The following is a 22,598-nucleotide window of genomic DNA, read 5'->3' on the forward strand; positions in this document are numbered from 1 at the left end:
TAGTTCTTATTGGTTTGTATTAGTCCTCCTCACCCCTCTAGTCATTAGTTGCTTATCTTTGCCCTTTGTCTTTAGGATTATGGTTTACCTTCCCCTCTGCTTAAGTTCTTTTCCCATTTAGTTTATTAATGGCACCTGTCTTCCCTCCAGACCTCACTCTCACTCCTCACACCTGTCACCTGTTCCCCTGATTGCTCCCCCCAAGTGTTAAAAACCCTGTCTTGTCCCTCAGTGTTTGTTGGTCCACTGTCTTTGTCAGCGTTGTTCTGCCCTCCTCTAGTAACTCCAGGTCCTTGCTCATAAACAAACTTTTGTTTTTGTAATTCAGTGTTCCTAGATTTTTGGCTTGGCTTCCTGCCTTTGGAAATTACTCATCATCCTAATAAAATGATTTTTTCGTTTATTCAATCGCTCCTGCCTGAGTTGTCTGGATTTCTGCATTTTGGGTCCAAACCGCCTGCTCTCAACGGGAAGAGGAGCAGAGCCAGAGGAGAAGTCATCCATGCTAACTCGAAAGCAGCGGCCAGAGAGGTGAGAAGTGAACCAGCTGAGTTGGGTCCCAGAAACATCCACCCATGATTCAAGTCCATCAACTAAAATAGAATGATGCAAACTGACAGTATTAAGGCCGCTGCGAGATCGAGGAGTAATTCCAAAACGTGGGTGCTGGATTCCAGCTCTGGAGGGATCAGAGTTCCAGCTCTGGAGGCAAAATGAAAAAGGCCAGTTTGTTTACTCTTCTGCGTGGTATTTATTTCTTTTAACGTTGCATTTAATCATCTGGTTCTGAGCATTTTCCACTATACGACATTCTTTTTATGTTTAGTGCTGTAAGAAACGTCTGGGAAAACGACGTTCTTCACTATCGTAGTGTTGATGATAATAAGGTTAAGCAACAAGACACAGGGAGACAGTTCATGCACACACACACACACACACACACACACACACACACACACACACACACACACACACACACACACACACATGCAGAGCAGCCTCCTTCTCACCTCGTCATCGATCATATCCAGACTCTGAATGCGGCACAGGGGACAACAGAGAAGAGCTGGATTGTTAAACACTTAGGAACTACAGAACAACCTGGATGCTGGAGATGAAACGTGTTCGTACCTCGTTAGAGGACAGCACCAGGGTGTGTGAGCATCCCGATGTCTTGGCTGCACTGATCAGGCTGCTGATCTCCACCGAGCTGCTGCTGCTGCTGGCGCTCAGGTCGTCCCTCAGAGTCGGAGCCTGGCGGATCGCAATAGTCTCGTATGCAAAAGTAAATCTTTTCACTCAGTAGATAAACTTTCCTCTAGTTTTTCTCTGAAGCATTTGAGTAAAAACCCCAACTGGAGTAATCAATTTAGAGTCGTGCACATCCCTTATTTTCACAAACTGTAATCATAGTCAGTGATTAAATATATGAATTTGGAGGAAATCCAGCTCTAAATATATCTAATTCCCTGTCTGAAACCTTATAAAAAATGTATGTACTTAAGTTTCAATATTTGCACTCAAAACTTTCAGAGCCAAGAGCTGCTGGGAATCAGACTGATGTAAAAAATGTGCACGGCACCATAGACGGAGCCTGAGAGGTTGTTTTCAGCTAGCAGCAATGCTGTTCTTCATCCTGCAATTGCTCCTAAATGGAAGCCTGATTTCAAAATGTTTAAAAAAGATTTTGTCTACATCGGCTTAGAGGGGTGATGTGAGCCAGACTAATCTCACAGGCTCAGACTCTCTGCTCTGTGAGCTTCGAATCATCACCTAAAAGCTTCACATAACTATTGATGTGCCCAAAGTCTGCACCGAATTATCTTCTGATGTGCACTCATCTTCACATAAGTGTGTCCTCATAAATGAGAGAACATGGCAAGACTCGTTCAGGATCAAAACATAATCTCCTTTTTAATCCTTTAGTTAGCACATCTGATATTATACTGGATTAAAACCACTTTAGTACCTTTGCACAAGGAGATGCTCGTGGTAATATTCCTAATCTTTTGGACCATTAAGCATTTTCAAACAAAATAGTGCAGCTTCTGCTGATACTGATGTTCAGAATTGTTGCTAATTAGGAAATTTTCTGCAGCATTACTTACAATTGTTATAATCATTGATTTTATTACACTAACTAGCAAATAACTGAAGCATGTCTGTGCTTGTAGAAGCACTTTTCCCCTTTGACTGGCTCTGCAATGACCTCTTTATTAGAAAACGGGGTGAATGCAATACCACGAAATGCTAGTAGAAGAAATGGGACCGTGTGTGTTGAACGGGGATAACACGATGCATCAGAACACAATCGGGAGCTTTTCACCTACAGAGGACACTCTGCTATGATGGACATGGGTGCATGTGTGAGCACCAGTCAGCTGATCTCACCTTGGCCTTGCTTCTCTTTGGACTCTCGCTTGCTGGCGGTTCTGTGGAGCTGGAAATTAAACAAAACACACGTCAAAGCTACAATCTGAGTTTCCCCCTGTCAGGAGTCATGCATGAGTTTATAGAAATTCATCATCATCAGAAGTCTTATCGTGTACTCTGTTATAATGTAGGTATTCAGCCGTTTATTTTTCTTTGGCTAAGCCCACCTTAAGTCCCACAGAGCCCCATGACATTTAAACTGACTGCCATTCAGCATTAGCCAATAGCGTAAGACATCCACTTAAAGTCCCTATATCACGTTGAAGCATGAAATGAACTTAACATGAAATTAAAATAAAATAGTAAAACAAGAAAATTCTAAAGAATGTGGAGTCGTATGAGGAAAAGGCGTAACATTATTACATTGCATTATTAATACCTTAATATTACAATTATTATATTATTTATTTACGTTAAAACTAAAACCCTTATTGCCCCACATCAAAAAATGCACAAGTGGAATGTTTTCGTTGCTTTTTTCTTGGTGAAGAAGTTAAAGGGTTAAAATGCACACACACATATGTATATATGCACATTCATGGATGAGAGGTGTACCTTTCAGCCGTAAATACCAACATATTCTCACACCCGAAGCGTCAAAAAATGACGTTGGGTGACCAAGCAACACGCTGTGCCAAAGCGTTGGTTTCCGACGCCCGCGGTAAAATGCACATTTCACCGACATTTAACCTCTAACCTCTTACTATTTAAAGGGGCATTATGGAAGTCTGACAGCCAAAACATGTATAGAAATAATAAATGTCTTCTTCATACATTCTCCTGCAATGTCCTGGTCCTGTAGAATGAGCCCTGGCATTTTTACTGTGATTGCCTGTTTTTCTGTAAAATCACAGAAAAAGAGCTGCTCGGGTCAAGCAGGCTGCTTCATGCGCGTTCACGCTCAGGCATAGCCCATAGCATTTGCTATCAGTAGCTTTAGCAGCAGAGAGAGAGGTAGTGCCAACTCAGCGACTTTGTCGCTGTTCCTAACGCCTAGTGATGAACCTAGCTACATTTCTGAGGACCCTTAGCTACTTTCTTCTAGATATTTCCTGCAAATTAGCAATAAAATAGCCATTTTCGCTCCGAACCGTTCTTTGAACGTTGTTTCAGCTGTCATCAAAAATATAAATATTACAGATACATAAGATGTCACTGGTGCTATAGCTCACGTAGGAAGACGGTGGACCCTCATGCAGAAGACCTGGGTTCGAATTTGGATGTGAACATAATTTATTTAGAAATTATTTTTTACATTAATGATATATTTTTTTACAGTAAGATGCCCAAATTTTTATTTGAGACTCGCAGAACGGCATTGAATCCACAGATAAAAAAGATGTGGGTTCAACTTTCATTATGGGACAATTTTTCAAGCAAGGGACGGGAATGAGCTGAGCATGCAGGAGGACTGGCCCATCTTAAACCTTTGTCGGCTGTGCTGAAGAGAAAGGTACAGAACCAAATTATTTAATTAATTAGCTGTGCGTTCTCCTGCCCTCTGTCCTCCGGGCCACACACACACACACACACACGGGACAGTCTCAGCTGTTATTTTTGTTAAGGAGTGTGCACGTACAGCATGCGCGACTCATGCACGAGCCTACTATTGAAGCTGCCGTTACGCTTTTGGCCTGAGGGGGCAATCGCGAGCATAAAAACTCAAAACTCCGTAAAGTCCATTTAACCTTCCCCTCAACCCCATCCTAACCATGTTCCTCGTTCTAAAGTTCCCGTTAACCGTGTTGGAGAGGGACGTTACTAGAAACAAAGTTTAGCTTGCGCAAAAGGGTTAAGGTTAGGATGGGGATGAGGGGATGGTTAAATAGCAAGAGGGTAAAGGTCAGAAATCGGTGAAATTTCCATTTTACCGCGGCAGTCGGAAAACGGCGCTCTGGCACAGCGCGTCGGAAACAATGCTTGGTCACCCAGCGTCACTTTTCAATGCTTTGGATGTGAGAATGTGTTGTAAATACAGAAGTAGTGACAACGACTTAAAGTCTGGAACATTTGTCAGCCTCTAGGTGGTGCAGGCAGCTAAAAAAATAATCCAGATTGCAGCTTTAAAGGTGCAGTCTGGGATATTTTTCCAGCACATTTTGCCATTTAGCTCTAAATGCTCTGCACATACTGAAGACAACCAACTAATTCCATATTTTGTGATAAAAATAAAACATTTTAATTGCCTCTGAAACACACATTCAAGGAAAAACCTCATCCAATCCAGCGCTGGTCCCTATTCTAATGATTGGATCAAAACCTGTCCACCTAACAGCTCCTCCGAGCACGAAGCACTCGTTCTTGATGGAGCAGCTGCTGAACTGAAGAAAAGCTAGCTGGGCTACCTTCATGGTAGAGATGTAATTTAAGGAGATGTTTTACATTTTCTGTTCAGGGACTGGTTCGGTTCTTGGGAAGCATTTAGAAGACAGAGTTCTTATTTAGGAACACGGCTAAGATTCAACTCTGTCGTTTGCACAAGAAAGAGTGTGTGTGTGCTTGAGCTGACGGAACGACAGTTCGGTTTGTGTTCTGGAAGTTTTGTTGGTGGTTTGTACATGTCAGAATCCTAAATCCTGTAAAAGAGGCGGAGGCGTAGGGGATGATTTAAGCCTAATTTCTACTTCTCTGTAGGCTCCACCAAGAAGAGACACACGCGTATGGCTGGAGACAGTTTGCCCTCATACTTCTCCGTCTCCTGGGGGAGTTTGCAAAGCAATCCCCCGCCAGGATAACAGAGGGTGTCGCGCTGTTCTGTGGTATCCTGTCATGTTATTCTCTTCCACCTCTTCATGTACTCGCCACCTCTAAACCCACGTTTCTCATCATTTCCGTCCATGAATAAAACACTTGCTGCGTATCGCTTCTATGAGGGGAAAAAAGTCTCAAAAGATCTGTGCGTGTGTATCTAAATTTGTGTGTGCAACTAAAGATTTGTGTGTGTGTAACTCTTGATTTGTAACTTGTGTTTACATTTTCATGTGTGACTTCAGCTCCTACACATACAAATCATTGAATACACACACACAAATCACCAGGTACACACAGACAAAATTACATTACACACAGATCAGTTTACAAGTACAAAAATCCTTTTGAGACCCTTTTCTCACCTGACTGATTGATGACACCTGACATGGTGCGTTTGAATGCTGGGTGGAAGCTGGGAAATTTGAATTTCCTTTGGATTCAGTCTAAACTTGTGTTGACGAGACAAATATGTTTTTCTGTGGAAAAATAAGAGTATCTCAGGATCCCGTAGTTATAAAAGATAGACCAACGTTTAATTTTTAATGATGTAAAATTGTTTATTTAGACATATGTGCTTGAGAGCCATGAAAACAGTGAAAGGGTTATAAGAAATGACTAATAAACGTCAGATTGGTTCTCTGAGTGGAAAAAAGCTGGATTCAAAAGGAGAGAAGGCACGAGAAGATGGTACGGAGTCATAGGGCGCCTAAGTCACACCCATCTACTTTCGGACCCTGGAAGAATGAAAAAAATGAATGCAAGTCAATGGTGCTAAAACGCTATTTTCTAATTACCATGACTTTCCAGTCATGTCTGTGTGAGTGTTGGCTAATTATCTCAGATTACTGGATCGACGTCTACAACTGATTTAAACTGAACCGCGTTCAAGATGGCTGCCACATGTGCACCGCCTGATTCTAGGTATCAGCTGGGCTGGGTTTCTGAACTAAATCTATGATTTGGTGCAATTAAAAGGTAATAAAATGATAACATGGCTTTATTCTCCATCTTACCCAGAATGCAGTGCTTGTCCGTGGGATGGACTGGACTTGGCAGGAGAGTCTGAAATCAAACCAAAACATTACAAGAAGACAGAAACTCAGACTGTGAGAGTGGGATTGTCGTGTGGGAGGTCACCAACCCTGCAGGGTTTTCCTCGGGGAACATTCGGCTCCACCTGCAGCTTCAACGCTGGTCGCTGCTCCATCACCACCAACCCAGACCTGATGACAAACACGAGGCTGAATGATGGTAACAATAGAGGAGTAAAACAGAACAGGAGGGGGAATGAGTCTGATGTGAACAGCTAGACTAATCCCACACACTTTTCTAACTTCTCTGCCTCTTTTTCCTTCTCTACAGAGATTTTCCTGCCAGGTCTGATGTCCACTCGTTTATCTAGTCTGACCCTCTCCCTGCTCCAGCTGAGCGACGTGACGGCATGAGAGCCAGAAACACGACGAGAGGTTGAGACGCGACAGAACGGCCATTATTCCATCAGAGGAAAAGAAGCGTCCCGAGTGGAGCTTAGAAGGCTGGTGAGCGAGGACAAACCTGTCCCCGGGAGGAGCTGCTGGCGTCTCTGTGGTCCTCCTGTTGGTCAGGGGGGTGAGGACATCTGGTGTCTGCAGGCAGAGAGAGACAAACAAAATAATAAATCATTAAGAAAGCTAAACTAACAGAGGTACTAAAGTTCAGTAGGTGAACCTTAAGGATCATAATCGTCTCTGAAGGGGAAACTGACGTCATTTTAATTCCATAACCAGAGCTGTGTGTAGTCTTATTTTAACTCTTTCAAGTCTAAAACATCAAATATTTAAAAACAAACTTCCATTTCTGTCCATAAAGAAAAAATAAAATGTTCACTATGAAGTTTATCTAAGAAACCTTAAGGATTTAAAATGAAAAATATGTAAGTTTTATTTAAGAAAATCCCCTAAATTGCCCGTGTTATTTATTTTTTCTTCGCTCTAAACTCTAAACACGACAGAAGCAGGAAGTCCCGTGTGGGTGGAGGCCAGCAGACCTGGTGGTGTTGCTGCAGCTCTGCTGGGGCTGTGCTGCTGAACGCCGAGCCTCTCTGAGCTGTTGCTGTTGTTGTTGTTGACCTGGATGCCGTTCTGCTTCATCAGCTGCATTAACTCAGACTCCAGCACTGCGATCTGCCAGAGAGGAACCGTCAGTGTTAATGAGCATTTACTCGTCCCAACACCTCCGAGAGGAGAGACAGAACGCTACCCTGACTTGCAGTCCGTGGATCTCAGCCAGGTGAGCTTTCTCAGCCTCCTCCAGCCGCCTCCTCTCTGCATCTTCCTTCTGGATGAACTCCACCTCTCTGGAGAGAAAGGAGGGGGTGCAGATGGCAACGTGTTGAAAACATTTGATATATATGGATGGTTTTATGCTCGAACAAGACAGCAGCTGCCTCTCACTCAGCTGAGAAAACCAAGGATGCTTAAAGACTTCAGGGTGACTGATGAACATCTAAAGAAGACATCCTCTTCTGGAGCTCACTGCTCCACCACAAACTCCAGCTCTTTGTTCGAACTTCAAAGGAAAAGTAGCTGCTCTGCTTCCACCAGAATAAATCAATGGTATTATATGGTAAGTAGCGACTGAAAGCTAAACAGAACAAGCATCCAAGACCAACATCAATATTCATTCTGCTGTCATAATAAATCAGTTTTTGTATTTGCTCATAAAGACTGATGAAGGGATTTAAACAACGGCAGCAAGATGGATGACAGCAATCTTAGATTTGTATAAAATCAAGAGATTATTAAGCCCCTCTCAAGATAAAAGTCACGAGGTGCTTCACAAGAACAGAATAAAAAAACATTATTAAAAAAAAGAGAAAAGGAAAAATGTAGATTAAAAAAACGTGTAGAAAAAAAGTGAAAAAGATCCTCACAGATCCCGAAAAAGACAGAATTGACAGAAACAGCAGCATGAAAAGAAGCTATAGTGTTAAAAAGCCAAAAGGCCATGACTCACTTCTGCTGGAAGTCCTTGATGAGCTTCTTGGCCTTGTTGTACTTCTTCTCCAGAGCCTGGTACTGGGCCTGGGCCTCCTTCAGATGCTCGTTGACGGTGTGGCAGAGCGTCTGCGCCTCGATCCAGTAACTCTCCAGCTTCAGCATCCTCTCCTTGTTCTCCTCAATGCTGGCCTTCAGCTGGCTCTTCTCCTTCTCCCAGCGCTGTTTCTCCTTCTCCACAGACGCCAGCTGCCAGGAAGCCAGAAACTCCCTCATTACTCCACGTTTCATCAGCATTGCTCGTGAATGAAGCGGAACTAACTTTAAATAAATCTCAAGCAGTCATGACGTTGGATCATATTCTTAACTAGGGATGTAAGAAAATATCACTATGGCAATATATCGTGATTTTTTCCCAGCAATATTATATCGATATTCAAAAGCCGTGTATCGGAAATATCTATATGGCAATATATCGTGATTTTTTTCCTGTGATTATTACATCGATATTCAAAAGCCGTGTAGCTAATTCCGGAAAAAATTTACATGCAAACATTTGTGTATTTTCTTTTTGTTTTGCGCAATTCAATCGCCACCCGCTAGTTGGCCGCAGTGTTCAGCGGGTTTTGCTTCCACCACTGAAATGTAAATCCCTCCATCATGGTTCAGATACCTCATGTTAAACATGTTACGTATCAGTTTGGACTGTTTATTGAACATTCTTACAATAAATTCAGTAAAAATAATTGCTTGTAACGTCTGACTGAATGTATCGCAATATATCGTGATATATCGTATCACCTCCCCTGTATCGTGATATGTATCGTATCGCCAGAATTTCAAAAATACACATCCCTATTCTTAACTCCACTCAGACTTCATGTATGTTGCGCTCTTTGCAGAAATAAAATTCACACACGATAGAACAAGTTACAGAACAATAAGATAGAAGAGCATACAGACTAGTCAACAAAAAAAATTCAACCTTCAAAGGCTAATTATCATAAAACCCAGTAAAAGCACAATCAAAGGCTAACCAAAGCCAGTAAAACAGGTGAGTTTTCAGTCCCTTCATGAAATCCAGCCACCAGGGGCAACAAACGCAGCGACACAGGAAGAACACTCCACAAGGTAGGAGCAACGACCTGGAAGGAGCAGTTCCCTCTAGTCCTAAATCTAGTACTAGGGATGATCAGAAGGTGAAGGTCTGCAGATCTAAGAGAACAAGAGAGTTTATATGGAATGAGAATGTCTGTAAAAATCTGATGATGCCAATCCATGCAAGACCTTGTAGTTCTGGACCTGAACCTTAAAATGTACCCTGAACCGTACGGGTCACCAATGCAGAACCTCAAGCACCGGGGGATCTCCTGTTAGCCTGAGAGATCAGCACCATCTGAAGGTGTGCCATGTCTTCATCGCTAACACACAGAAAAAGACCATTACAATTGTCCAAACGGGAGGTGATAACCTCATGGATCAGCATTTCAAGGTCAGATCTGGAGAGCAAGGAATGCAACTTGGCTTTATTTCTTAGGGGGAAGGAGAGGCCTTAGCTAGCAGGCTAACATGGCCAGATAGGGACATCTAAGAGTCACGTAACAAACCCAGGTTACGCAACCTTCATTTCACCGATGAGTCTAGGCAACCCGAGTAGTCTCTGATGGCTTAAGTTTTCTGATTTGTAGCCATAATTATAGTCTCTAGTTTTGTTGCGTTCAATTGCAGAAGATTAACATTGAGCAAATGTTTAACCGAACAAAGAAAGTTGAAGACCCATGCAGCTCCTTCTCCAAGATGTAGGAATGCAGCTGAACATTGTCAACATAGAGCTGGTAAGAAACACAACTAAGATGACAAATTACTTGACCTAATGGAAATAAATGCAGTCAGAATAAAGTGGGACCCAAAACAGACCCCTGCGGGACCCCACAATTCATAGGCTCAGATTCAGAGGAGAGCTGGTTAACCAGGACACTGAACTACGGTGCCTGCCACGCCAAGCTCTTTTACCCATTATATAATGGTCAATACTAGTGAAAGCTGAAGAAGGATCCAGCAGAACTGTAAATTTCTTCTCATCAGCTGCCATAAAGATGTCACGAGAAACTCTCGGCTGTTTCAGCTGAATGATATTTTGGAAATCCAGACAGGAAATTGTCCCTCGCACGTATACCATCGAGATGAGCTGTCCCCTGGTCAGACACAACTTTGTTTTGTATTCCACAAACGTTAAACTTCAGAGTTGGAAATGAGAATACATGCAGATATGATGGAATGTGTCCTCCAAGAAGATCTGAATGGGCACACAAACTGCATCACTTTGCTTCCATGGAAACATGAAACCATCATTACACTTAATTAGCCTATTAGGCTTTCAGACCACAGACAGACAGACAGATAGATAGAAAAAAGATGTAAACAATCTACTTCACATTCAGTGTTTTATGTAAACAAGTAATATTCAATAACTATGAAGTGATTTGCTGATAAATGTTTGTTTTTGTTTGCACATAACAAATTAAATTGGGGCAGCAGTAGCTCAACAAGTAGAGCGGGTTGCCCAGTAATCAGAAGGTTGCAGGTTCGATCCCGGCTCCGGACAGATAATTCTGCTGTTGTGTCCTTGGGCAAGACACTTAACCCACCTTGCCTGCTGGTGGTGGTCGGAGGGACCGGTGGCGCCTGTGCTCGGCAGCCTCGCCTCTGTCAGTGCGCCCCAGGGCAACTGTGGCTACATCGTAACTCATCACCATCAGTGTGTGAATGTGTGTGTGAATGGATGAATGATACACTGTAGTGTAAAGCGCTTTGGAGTCCTTACTCTGAGAGGCGCTATACAAGTGTGGGTCATTTATCATTTAAATTCAGCTGAAAAACAACATTTTATGAAAAGATTCCAATCACAGAAACATGGAGTCCTGACTCTTCATGGTTCTGGCTCTCTTACCTTGCTTTTTAGCTTCTGGATCTCAGCCTCGGTCACCGTGTGTTTGATCTGGAGCTGTGGAGAGCAGAGATGGGTGAGTGAGAGAGCAGGAGAGGGGAAGACGGGCGGTCAGCTGATCAGATGCGTGGCCTCTCTGCAGTCGATGCAGAGTGACTGACGGAGGCGGCCGACCCTGTCCTCCTCTCTGCTGCATCCCGGCTCTCGCGCTGACATCCACCCCCAGAGGGGAAAGGAAAACCTCCTGATGCAGAGAAAGCTGAGCCGCTTTCACACAAGAGTCAAAAGTTAGAATAAGAAAAAAAAAGCATAAGTTTATATTAGAAGAATCACAAAGACCACACACACACACACACACACACAAACACACACACACACACACACACACACACACACACACATTCTGAGTTTACTTCTACCATCACCAGAATAAAACTGATGGTGTTGCAACCCAGAGTCTGTTTGGTATAGGTGTAGCCCTTAAAGGGCCACATTTGGGTAAGGTGGTCCTAAACAGAACTAGAGATGTTCAACAGATAAAATTTTATTTAACCACATTCAAGATATTTCAAGTAGTTTTGCTCTGAACAACATTTCCATTCATGCACAGGAACATGTTTACCTCTCTGAACTTCTGGTAGAGCTTAGTGGCGTCTAACTCTGATGGAGACAGGATGTCTTCGTTCTCCGGCAGGTCGAACACCTCGATGCTCTTCTCGCCTCCCTCCGTCGTTTCCGTCTCCTCCTCATCCGTGGCGTACTCGCCCGTCTGCTTCAGGACACAACGTAAAGCCTTTAGGAGGAATAGCGCCGCCTACACGCGAGACTGATCATTTTGTGTTTCTTGATTTCTTCAGCCACTGTGTGGGAATTTAATTTAGACGCTTTTTAAGCCGAGTTTCCAGCTTTTGACCATTTTAGGAAACTAAAATAAAAACATAAAAGAGTGACACTCAGCCTTTATTTACCATGTTTGGTTTACGAACCTCTGAAACTTTAGCAACCGTTTAGCTAAAAGGCTGTTTTCATCACTTCCTCCTGAGGATTACATTTAAAAATTGGTATTTGCTAACAGCAAATCTGATTATCAAACTTCTTTCTTTCAACAAAATAAAAATTTTACACTTAGAAATAATCTAAGGAAATCCCAGTGAAGCTGAAGAAATTAAAGAAAATAATGATTACAACCTTTTGTCACTCATTTTGGGTACAGACCAAATAATTATAATACTATTATTTATTAATTAAGAAATATTGCTAAAACATCCTTATTTTTTAAATTGTGAAACAATACCCCCCCCCCCATAGAAAATTGTGAAAAGTAATAAAATGTTATTTTTTAATTATCTAAATGTATCCTGGTTGTCCACGGTTGCAGGTTTGAATCCCACCTGCAGCCTTTCAGTGCAGAGTTAACATGCTGTCTTCATACATGCTAGCTTCCATGTTTGGTTTGTACTTCCTGCCCATGCTGCTCGTCTCCAGCAGGTTTCCACATAAGTGATGCTGTTCTGTTGCTGACTGTTACATAAGGCATCAGCATCCAGCTCCGCTGACAGATAATGGATTTGACTGCCAGAACTAAAAGGCGCCAATCGCATTTCAGGCAACAAGCCTCCAGAATTCAGGATGTTAAGCTTTTCAAACAGAAGGTTACAGATCTGAATATAATGCTGATTATTTTCAAGTTAAAACCAGAAACGAGAGAGCTAGCTGGAGCCTTGAGAGGCAGTGAAGTGAGCTAATACTTCACACACACACACACGCACGCACACACGCACGCGTGCGCACGCACACACACACACACACACACACACACACACACACACACACACACACACACGTCTCATTACCATGTCCTATATAGTCTCATGTTTTCCCTGCATTGCTCTCCTACTGCATCAACAGACCTCTGATCTGATTGGTCCACACGGCTGGCCAATGAGAGGCTGCTTTGTTTCTGTGGTTTAGACGGAAAACACTTGTAGGTTTTACAGATGATGCTCAGCATCTGATAGCGTGATCTGGTTGTCTCTGGTTCACGTTGTGCTCCCTGTAATCATGCTCATACCTGTGTCCTTTGACCTCTGACCTACAGTAGCAGCTCTCCTCAGTCTCTCCCACAGTGCCAGAGCATCTGCAACTGCCGCTTCAGCGTTCCATGCTCCATGTTTTTGCCTCACGCTCGGACTGTGATGAGGTTTTTCTTTTGGGGCGACTGTGGCAGAAGTCGCCACAGTCCAGCTCAGTCTGTGGCAGTTGTGCCCTTTACACTCTTCACTTGCTGGTGGTAGTCGGAGGGTGTGGTGGTGCCTGTGTGAAGCAGCCTCACCTCTGTCTCATCACCCCCAGTATGTAAATGTGTGTGGAGGAAAGTTGTTGTGTTGTAGAGTACCTTGGGGGGTTGTTTGACCCTAAACGATGCTATGTAAAATTTTTAGGGATGGGTACCGAATTCGGTACTTTTAAGGTACCGACCAAATTCCACAGTACCGACCGAGCACCGATTCACTTCATTTCAAACGGTGCCTCGTTTCGGTACCCGTCCTTCACAACATGAACTTGCCTAGACAGCTGCACATACGCAAGAGCGTTATGTCGTCGGTCGCTGCGAGCCAGTTGTAAACAGAGCAGCATGGTAGAAAGAACGCACGCTAAAGCTTGGGTCCACTTCACTAAATGTGATGGGTAACTGGGTGATGATGAAACCAGCGACAACGATCTAAGTGAGACATCCTCATCTTAATCTGCTCCGGTAGGTAAATAAAATGTTTAAGATAACATTAGCTTGATTTGTTAGCTTCCGTTTCGCTAATGGTGCGTTCGCTTTCTCCTCGGAACTCCGAATTTCCGACTAGAAGAACATGAACGCGCTCTAAAGTTTGGCTTCACTTTACTAAATGTGACGGGTGATTGGGTGAAGATGAAACCAGTGACAACGATCTAAGTGTGAGGCATCATCGTTTTAATCTGCTCCAGCAGCTAAATAAACTGTTTAAGATTACGTTAGCTTGATATGTTAGCTTCCTATGCCACCATTGTTATCATCTAATGGTGCGTTCGCTTTCTCCTCGGAAATTCTAACTTCCCAGTAGGAAAAATCAAATGAAAAAGGACGGTAAAAGGAATGAAGATACACAGTAAATTTAGTTCATAGTAAAGATATTTGCTTCAGTTTAATTATCAGCTTATAAAACTACAAGGACGATGTTAAAATACAAACAGTTGAATGTTATTTATCGTGATATTTATCAAATATGGTTATATATTGAGAAAAACATATATTTAATATTTTTAATTCTCTTTATAATTAAACACTCAAAAGTATCGAAAATTGGTACCGTTAAGTACCGGTATCGATTCGTAGGTACCGGAAATTAGTACCGAATCGATTCAAATGTCAAAGGTACCTATCCCTACAACATGCATTAAACATTTTTTAACCCATGCCTGCCTGGACTCAGCCCAGCCCTGATCGAAGTGTTTTGCCTTCCCTGTGTCTGACCTTTTCTCTTTAAAGGTTTGGATAAGCTGGATTTGACTGTTGGGATCTGCATCTGTAAACCTTGCCAGGACTGATGGAAGTGGTTTTGGATTTTTGCATTTTCCTCTTATGTATTGTTTCTATAATAGGCAATGTAGTGGTCCAGCCAGGTCCCGCCACAATGCTCAGAACCCCTACATCTGTATAAAAACATCCCATCATGGATGCTGGAGAGGAATGGCATATCTTTGTGTAATATAATTTGATCAACACTTGCCTGTTTCCCACATGTTTGTTTGCCCCTGTGCAAACAGCAGCATTAAACCATCATCATCATCATCATCATGCATCGATGATCGGAAGTGATGATGAGCAGCAGAAGTCTGGAGAGTGAAGGTCTTCTGCTCAGCATGATGTCAGCGCTTTGCTAAAAGCCAAATTAGAGCCATAAAAGCTCTATGGGCCTCAGCAGTGTGTGTAGCCTTGATTACAGAAGCGCTGGCATCAGCATCCACAGGAATGGACATCCACAAACACATCACCAGAAGATGGGATGTTCCAGCATCACTCAAAACAACAATGTTAAAAACATCACACCCATGTAAAAGAAGCCCTCTCCTTGCACATGATTCATGTCCCTCCAGCAGCATTCTCCATGGAGCAAGCTGCTGGGGCTGGTGGATCAAACCTGCTGTGACTAAAGCCTGATTCATTCTTCTCCGTCTGCGTCAGTGCGGAGACACGCAATGTCCTTGTGTGCCTGCCGGAGAGCTCCACAAGGACGGACGGAGTCGAGCTCTCTTTTCTAAACATCCGTCAGTCAAGACGGACATCGCAAGCTTGTGATTGGTCAGGACGCCGCTGTCGTCTACACCGCCGCCATTGTACCCTCAAAAACATAAAGAGAGCCGAGCGGCAGGCACGGAGAAGCTTGAAGAATACCTCGCGAAAAAACTCTAAAAGCGTGAACGTTTAATTCCCCCGTGACTGGAGGAGTGAAAAGATCCGCAGCAAGCGTTTTATTTGTGGACGGAAATGACAGGAAACGTGGGTTTAGAGGTGGCAAGCGCATGAAGCGGTGGAGGAGAATGAGAGACAAATTTGTCTGTTAAAAAATCTCTAATATACAAAAAAACACAATATAAACACACTATCTTGGACGATACACGACAGGATACCACAGAACAGCGCTACGCCCTCTGTTGTCCTGCCGGGGAATTGCTTTGCAACACTCTCCAGGAGACGGAGAAGTAAAAGAGCAAAACGCTTCCATCAATCCGTGCGTGTCTGTCCCTTGCGGAGCTGACGGAGAAGCATGAACCAGGCTTAAAGCTGGGCAGACACTGTGTGAGTTTTCACTCGTAGCACTCAGCTTCAGCTCAAACTGTACGACTTCCTTGCAGGGCAGATCTCACGAGTCACGTGCTCACACTGTATCACCCAGTTCTTGGATGCGACCTGACTGCTCACACTGTACGTCTGGTAGCAACACGTCGGACCTAAAAATATGCTAAAAATAGCAGTTTTTACTCAACACGTCAGACTTTTTTGTCTTGTTTTGCCTGTTGTCCTTCGGGAGTGCTGCAGGAGGACACACAGGGATTTATGGGGGTTGGATGAGGAAAACGAAATAAAGAAAGTAAATCTGGGTTTTGTGATCAGTTTAATTTGACATGAACACGACAAACACGCTTTCTTGACAATCTTTGTCACTGTATGTAAAAAAAATGTTTAGAAATAAAAACGAACAACATGTGTTATTAGGGAAATAGCGGTGAGCGGTGTTGATGCATGATTGCGCTGTGAGCGGTTCTGGTAATTTTTGGGTTGCAGCTGCTCGCAGCGCCGCTTCAACCTTCACGAGGAACGAGCAAAATATCAAACACTCCAGAAGTCCGTGCGAGCTCACGACTGCTGATCGGTAGCTGGTCACGTGGTGTTAATCGCCTCTCGTAACCCCTGTACACTTCACGACGATCGGCGCAAAACTCGCTCCAATCTTGTGGATTCTCGCACGAGTGGAAAATCGGTTCAAAACAGTGAAAAAGTCGCACAGTGTACGTCCGGCTTTACCTCGTCATCGTCTGCGTCGTAGTGGGCGTACTGCTGCTCCAGGAGCTCTCGCTGCCTCCTCTCCTGCTCCAGGGTCTGCTGGATGAGAGTGGCCACCTCACTCTGCTGACCCGGGCGCTCTCGGCCAATCACAAACCTGAAAGGACATGCTGTGGTCAGAAAGCCGCTCTGACACACACACACACACTCAACCATCATTCTAAAAATTACACTTTATTTTAGGCTTCTTGGGTCTTTAGCAGATGTCTGATCCAGAATTATAAAAAAGTTAATCATAACAGAACGGTGTGCTGTTTGGCAGCCATCTTGGATGGGAAGACTCTAAAGGTCAATACAGGATTTCTGTGAGTTTCAGTAGAATGTATGAGATGTTTCGCACAGACACAAGCAAAACAACATTACCAGTGGTCAGCTAGCAATCCCCACCTGTCCACCAGATGGAATGCACTAATCCTATTGAAGAAATTGAGCTAGAAACAGATGTGGCTGCACAGTTTCTCATGTATTTAAGTCATGTTTATGGAGAGAGATTTGCATACATTATATATATATATATATATATATATATATATATATATATATATATATATATATATATATATATATATATATATATATATATATCCCCAAACTGGAGGAGTGGCTAAAGCAGATCCCTCATCTCAGTCCAGAAAAGTGCAGGAACGGCCAACTGTGCAGACCCCTCAAGCTCCCAGCCTCTGGCAGAGGACCCGAGCTTGGAAGGATCACGGGATCACGAGCGGAGGATGAGATGGGATTTTTTTCTTATAAAACTGTCAAAAGAAGGGACAGCCAGCATGAAATAAAAACATTTTATCAGATTTACAGATATTTTCTAATGCTAATTTAGGTTTCAGCATTTCATTGCCGTTTTTTGCTTCAGTGTAGAAAACCAACCAGAGCCTGCAGCCAGAGAGCAGGGTCAGCCATATCTGCTGACATATCAGGACAGCTGGGAGACACAGGGCATGCATTATAATGCTTGTGCCCAACACACACACACACACACACACACACACACACACACACACACACGTGTGCGAATAACATCACTGGTCAGGATTCAGCTTCATCTCATAACTCCAATGTAAAAAAGGAGTGTATGAAAGCTTGGAACCAGCGGGTCGTCCCAGTGTGTCACAGGAGGACAGAGAGAGAGAGAGAGAGAGAGAGAGAGAGAGAGAGAGAGAGAGAGAGAAAGAGTAGGCCAGAGCTAATCAAGTGAATTTGGTTCTCGGAGCTCCTTCTTCTATCTCTAAAGGCCAAGCAGGAGAAGTCTCACGCTCCAGCAGAGACATTTGATCTACATGAGAAGGAACGAGTGGAGGACAGGAAGTGTGGGGCTACAGAGTTTTAGAGAGGACACAGGATCCAGGAGGTCTTTCCCAGAACAAGCCCATGGACAGCAGGGACGCCTGAAGAGCAGCTGACCTGGAAACAGCCTCCCTACACGTGCACTGGGTTTCTCTCTGCCTCCCGCTGATCTCAGACAGCCACACACAGATTCGGATCAGTGGAACCGGAGGAACCGTCGGCTGAGATTTATTGTCTCGCCTCCAACGAATACAGACGTAAACTACAGAGGAGTGTGTGAGGACGACAGGATGAAACTTTGTGTTTCAGAAAGATTCAGACAAACGTGAATGAGTCATCTAACATATTTACAGGTTTTGTGCAGCAAGGTAAAATCCTGTAAATCCCTCCGGTCACTTTCGCCAAAACCCTTTAATTACTGGTTCTCATGAGAAGGGCTGGACGACATTAAAAAAATCTTATCGATAAAAAAAATTCTTATCAATCGATATCAATAATTATCGAAAATCCTATGAAAAATGTAGAAAATACCTTTGAAGTGCAGCCCTGGCAATTTAATTTCATGACTTTACGATAAGACAAGTTGGTTGCTTTACCAGACTTGGTTTTTATCAATTCTACAAACCACCGTTGTTTGTTTCTTGTCAGATTTGTAAGAATAAAAAATACTGCCACACTGGTGGACTACCGTACCCTTTTGGGACAATTTCTTATACCTCTGCTGCAAAGTCTTGTTTAAGTCGCGTTGCTGTCTGCTAAGGTGTGAGAGGGGAGGGCTTGGGTTTGTGTTTGTAATTGGTTGGGTGGAAGTAATGACTAGTATGAAGCTACTCGATAGGCAATGATGGAGAAACGAAAGATTTTATGATCCATTTTTTTCCTATTGAACCACATGTCTATCGATCAATATATATCCTTATTGAATTATTGTCCAGTCCTACTCATGAGGCATCTGAAGAAACACGTCGAGGTGAAACTTCCTTTAGTTTTCACGTCTGAACCAGCGAGCTGACAACATTCATCATGGCTAAACCTTTTAACCTCCTCTACTTCAAATCCAACATGGCTAGCTGCAGTCGTACTTAATACATCACACGCTAATAGATTCATACATGTTTCATTACTAGCTGGAAAAAGGGCAGCAACCATGAAGACACCATGCAGACCCTCAGAGCATTGCATTCTGGGAACTCAGGGCTATTTTACTGACAAACTAGACGCTGCAAACCATGAAAAGAAAGGTGGATTTCTTTAGGCTGGGTTCAGAATACATGCACATAGGGAGCGTCCGGTGAAGTAACGAGGAGTCATTGTGGTTTGATAACAATTTACTGTCTAATGGGAGAAACTCCAATTGTTTCTGTGTGTGTGCGTGTGCACATACGTGTATGTGTGTGTGTGTGTGTGTGTGTGTTGTGTTTCAGGTGTCAGATGGAAACTGCCTCACTGGTTCAACCATATCCTGGTGTGTGGAGACCCTCCTGTGTCAATATTAGCTCAGCAAACAGCATCTGCTGTTCCAGCTGATGAGTCTGTGACGTCCACGCCACCCTCTTGCACCCAAACCCAACCAGAGCGCCACTGAGAGCAACAATAAATCCCGTTACGGGAGTTTTCTGGCTACCCTGAAGTGTAAAGGTTATGAATAACTTGAATCTGATGATTAAATTCACAAAAGTGACGATACACTCAATCAGACACACACACTTATATACATTAAATCACAGACACACACACACACACACACACACACACACCAAGTATAGCTCCATGTTGCATCGTGATAGCAGGCCTAAACCATCTCAGATCTCGGTGGATTTGAACCCTTTCCCGTTTGTGTTTACTGGAATTCTGCACAAACGCATTCATAGGGAGTCTAAGTCTCCTCCTTTTCCGGTCAGCTCATGCGTCCCCGGAAAAAACAAAAAATGAATGCAAGTCAACTGGGCAAAAAACGCTATTTTCTAATCTGCTTTGCCTTACGCCCTGGATCACACATATGTTGTACTGCAATTTAAATGAATATTGATGGGTGTTACTATGGAGCTAGGATTGGGGCAATATTCAGCGTAACTTGTACCAAGTTTTGTAACTTTGAACATGTTTCATCACACGTAACTTTGGATTCGTAACTCGTAACTTTAGTTTTCTAACCTGTAATTCTCAATTCGTACTTGTATTTCTTGTTTTGTAACAGGAAATTTTCATTTTGTACAAGTATTTTTTATTTTGTAAAATCAAACTTTTATTTTGTACATTTACTACTCATTTTGTAACATCAAACATTCATTCAGAAACATGAAACTTTCGTTTTGTAACTAGCAGACTTCCAAATTGAAAAAATCAAGGTACAAGTTTGAAATCAAAACTCTCAAAACACACATTTCATTCTACAGGTACAAACCTCAAATCTACAGTGTTACAGATCTTTTTTGTCTCGATTCTAGCGTCAGTGGGAGGAACTTGGGTGGAACTAATGAGAGCACGAGTCTTAGCTACCAATCACGTTTCTCGAATTCCTGTCCAGTCATTGGGAGAGGAGGGCAGGGTTCTGTCAGAGCTGTAGAAAGAGAGAGTTACGACACTCTTTGAACTCACCGACTCGCGGTCACGTGGTTCATGGAGCTCTCAGTTCCAAACATCCCACAGCGCCGTAAGTCAGTTTGAACGGCGTATGGTAGGACAAATCACAAAAATGTAATATAATCACATTTCCCCTGAAGATTTGTGGTAATTATTGAATAATATTATATATTATATTATATATTATGTTCTAACTCCTTCACAAAGTAGCCTATTTATATTTTTCCAAGCATTTGTAGGAAGACAAACACCCGTGACCGTTCTACATTACAGGAACACGACAGTCCTAACACACTGTAGAACACATTTAGACCACAAACATTACTATAATATATTATAGCAATAAATCTGATGTAGTAATGCAACACACGGCTCTAATATAAGCATATTTAATAACTTTAAGTCCTACAAGAAGCCCTAAACTCGAGTTGTAATATCCATTTTAAAGTGTTATTGAAAGCTAGAATTCTGCTCCAGCTTACCTCAAAGAAAACATGTAGCTGTTTATGCTTTGAATGATGATCTATTATGTTCAGTAGAATACATTTTACAATCATTACTTTATATTTTTATGTGAAGACAGTACATGCATCCATAACCCAGTTTATCTGGCTTCTATAGCAACTAATTACAAAGAAATTATCAATAAAACTGTATGGCTCATCACAGTAGATAAAAAGGGGCTAACTGTGAAAAAATGAACACCAAACTTGTACATCATCAGAATCTCCTCTCCCCTAGCATAGCTGCTACTTCCCGCATGGCCAGATTTATGGTTCTTTCCTCCTGAGGGAAGGATTTGAACCTTTAATAGTGTTTCCCCCGTTTGAAAATAAGCGCTTTCTTGGTCTCAAAATGTGTCTTTAAAATTCACGGACATGATGCGTGAAATCCATGGCACATAACAAGTGGAATTATAAAATAGCGTTCTTAGCCCCGTCGACTTGCATTCATTTTTTCGTTCTTCCGGGGACCCATTGTCCCGGAAGTAGAGGGGCGTGACTTAGGCTCCCTAGGCTTTAACCTTCTGCTCATGTATGAAGCTGCTGCATGTGTTTACAGCTGATTATCTACTAGAATCAATCCAATTCAAGATGGCCACCACAGTTGAGCAACACTTAATTGAACTAACATTTCCACCAATCACCCAAGAGCAGCTGTTAGACCAAAAAGAGTTGTCCTTTAGTAGGAGCCACCTGTAATAATTCCAGAGATCCCAGTTGCTCCAGTCCATCGTCACCGAGGCTGAAGTGAGATGTGGATTATCATCACTGTAACCCCACCAGGTCTCAATGTCTCAATCTTAAGACTGAAACTCCAGCATGAAAGCATTCCTAGTTGTAACGGGCCTTCAGTTGGATCCGGATCCAGCACACCTTTACTTTTAATCTCTGACAGATGTGTTAATTTCTTACCGAACCACTCCGGACGTGTTCCTGAGGACAGAGGCAGCAAAGCTCTGAGTGACGCCCACCAGACTGGTCCCGTCCACCTCCACAATCTGGTCATTCACCTTGATCCTGATGCACACGAGCAGAAACATCAACCAACAGGAACAAAGACAAAACAAACAGTGTAGCCAGCTGATCCTCATGCATGCATGGGCTGAAATGATGCTGTTTGATTTTTTTAATCCTGACTTGCACATCCAAGCTGAAACTGATTTGCACCACGAGCCTCCAGACCGCTGCCTGTCCAGGAGACAGAAGAGATGAGGCTCAAAGACAGAGTAGCAGGCTAATAAAGGAGGTGGATAACCTTTCGCCTGGAGCAATAACACGTCCGGGATTTCTGCTCTGATCTGGAGACGATAAAAGGTCATTAAGTCTTTGACCTGGAATTGAACCAAAGACTGCAAAAAGCATTTCGATTCTTCTGCAAATATTCTCTTAAAACAGCAGTTAAAATATGAAAAAGCTGAAAGGGGATTTCAGCAGAGCCTGTGAATAACGTCCTCTTCTGCACACGAATAAAACACACATTTTTTTCAGCTTTGACTCTGATTCTTCAGAGCTTT

General features: G+C 42.9%; 1 protein-coding gene across 7 annotated transcripts in view; it reads right to left on the reverse strand.

Annotated features, from left to right (window-relative positions):
- ppp1r9a (protein phosphatase 1, regulatory subunit 9A) overlaps nucleotides 1-22,598 on the reverse strand; it is a 72,476-nt gene that overhangs the window by 1,977 nt on the left and 47,901 nt on the right. For 3 of the 7 annotated variants that reach the window (XM_054744971.2, XM_054744973.2, XM_054744968.2), the window contains exons 5-19: nucleotides 21,997-22,101; nucleotides 16,664-16,799; nucleotides 11,729-11,878; nucleotides 11,110-11,163; nucleotides 8,179-8,408; nucleotides 7,423-7,519; nucleotides 7,211-7,346; nucleotides 6,739-6,809; nucleotides 6,326-6,407; nucleotides 6,198-6,246; nucleotides 5,547-5,660; nucleotides 2,392-2,440; nucleotides 1,132-1,254; nucleotides 1,011-1,034; nucleotides 200-702 (exon numbers count right to left, since the gene is read on the reverse strand). In XM_054744971.2, the coding sequence (XP_054600946.1) occupies nucleotides 334-702; nucleotides 1,011-1,034; nucleotides 1,132-1,254; nucleotides 2,392-2,440; nucleotides 5,547-5,660; nucleotides 6,198-6,246; nucleotides 6,326-6,407; nucleotides 6,739-6,809; nucleotides 7,211-7,346; nucleotides 7,423-7,519; nucleotides 8,179-8,408; nucleotides 11,110-11,163; nucleotides 11,729-11,878; nucleotides 16,664-16,799; nucleotides 21,997-22,101 (1,789 nt within the window). In that variant the 3' untranslated portion in view covers nucleotides 200-333. Of the gene's footprint in view, nucleotides 1-199; nucleotides 703-1,010; nucleotides 1,035-1,131; nucleotides 1,255-2,391; nucleotides 2,441-5,546; nucleotides 5,661-5,783; nucleotides 5,919-6,197; nucleotides 6,247-6,325; nucleotides 6,408-6,738; nucleotides 6,810-7,210; nucleotides 7,347-7,422; nucleotides 7,520-8,178; nucleotides 8,409-11,109; nucleotides 11,164-11,728; nucleotides 11,879-16,663; nucleotides 16,800-21,996; nucleotides 22,102-22,598 lie in introns of those variants that run through there. The other 4 variants (XM_054744979.2, XM_054744980.2, XM_054744985.2 and 1 more) reach the window with 4 other exon arrangements.

This window comes from Nothobranchius furzeri, chromosome 11, assembly GCF_043380555.1.
Source record: "Nothobranchius furzeri strain GRZ-AD chromosome 11, NfurGRZ-RIMD1, whole genome shotgun sequence".
In the NCBI taxonomy this organism is placed as follows: Eukaryota; Metazoa; Chordata; class Actinopteri; order Cyprinodontiformes; family Nothobranchiidae; genus Nothobranchius; species Nothobranchius furzeri.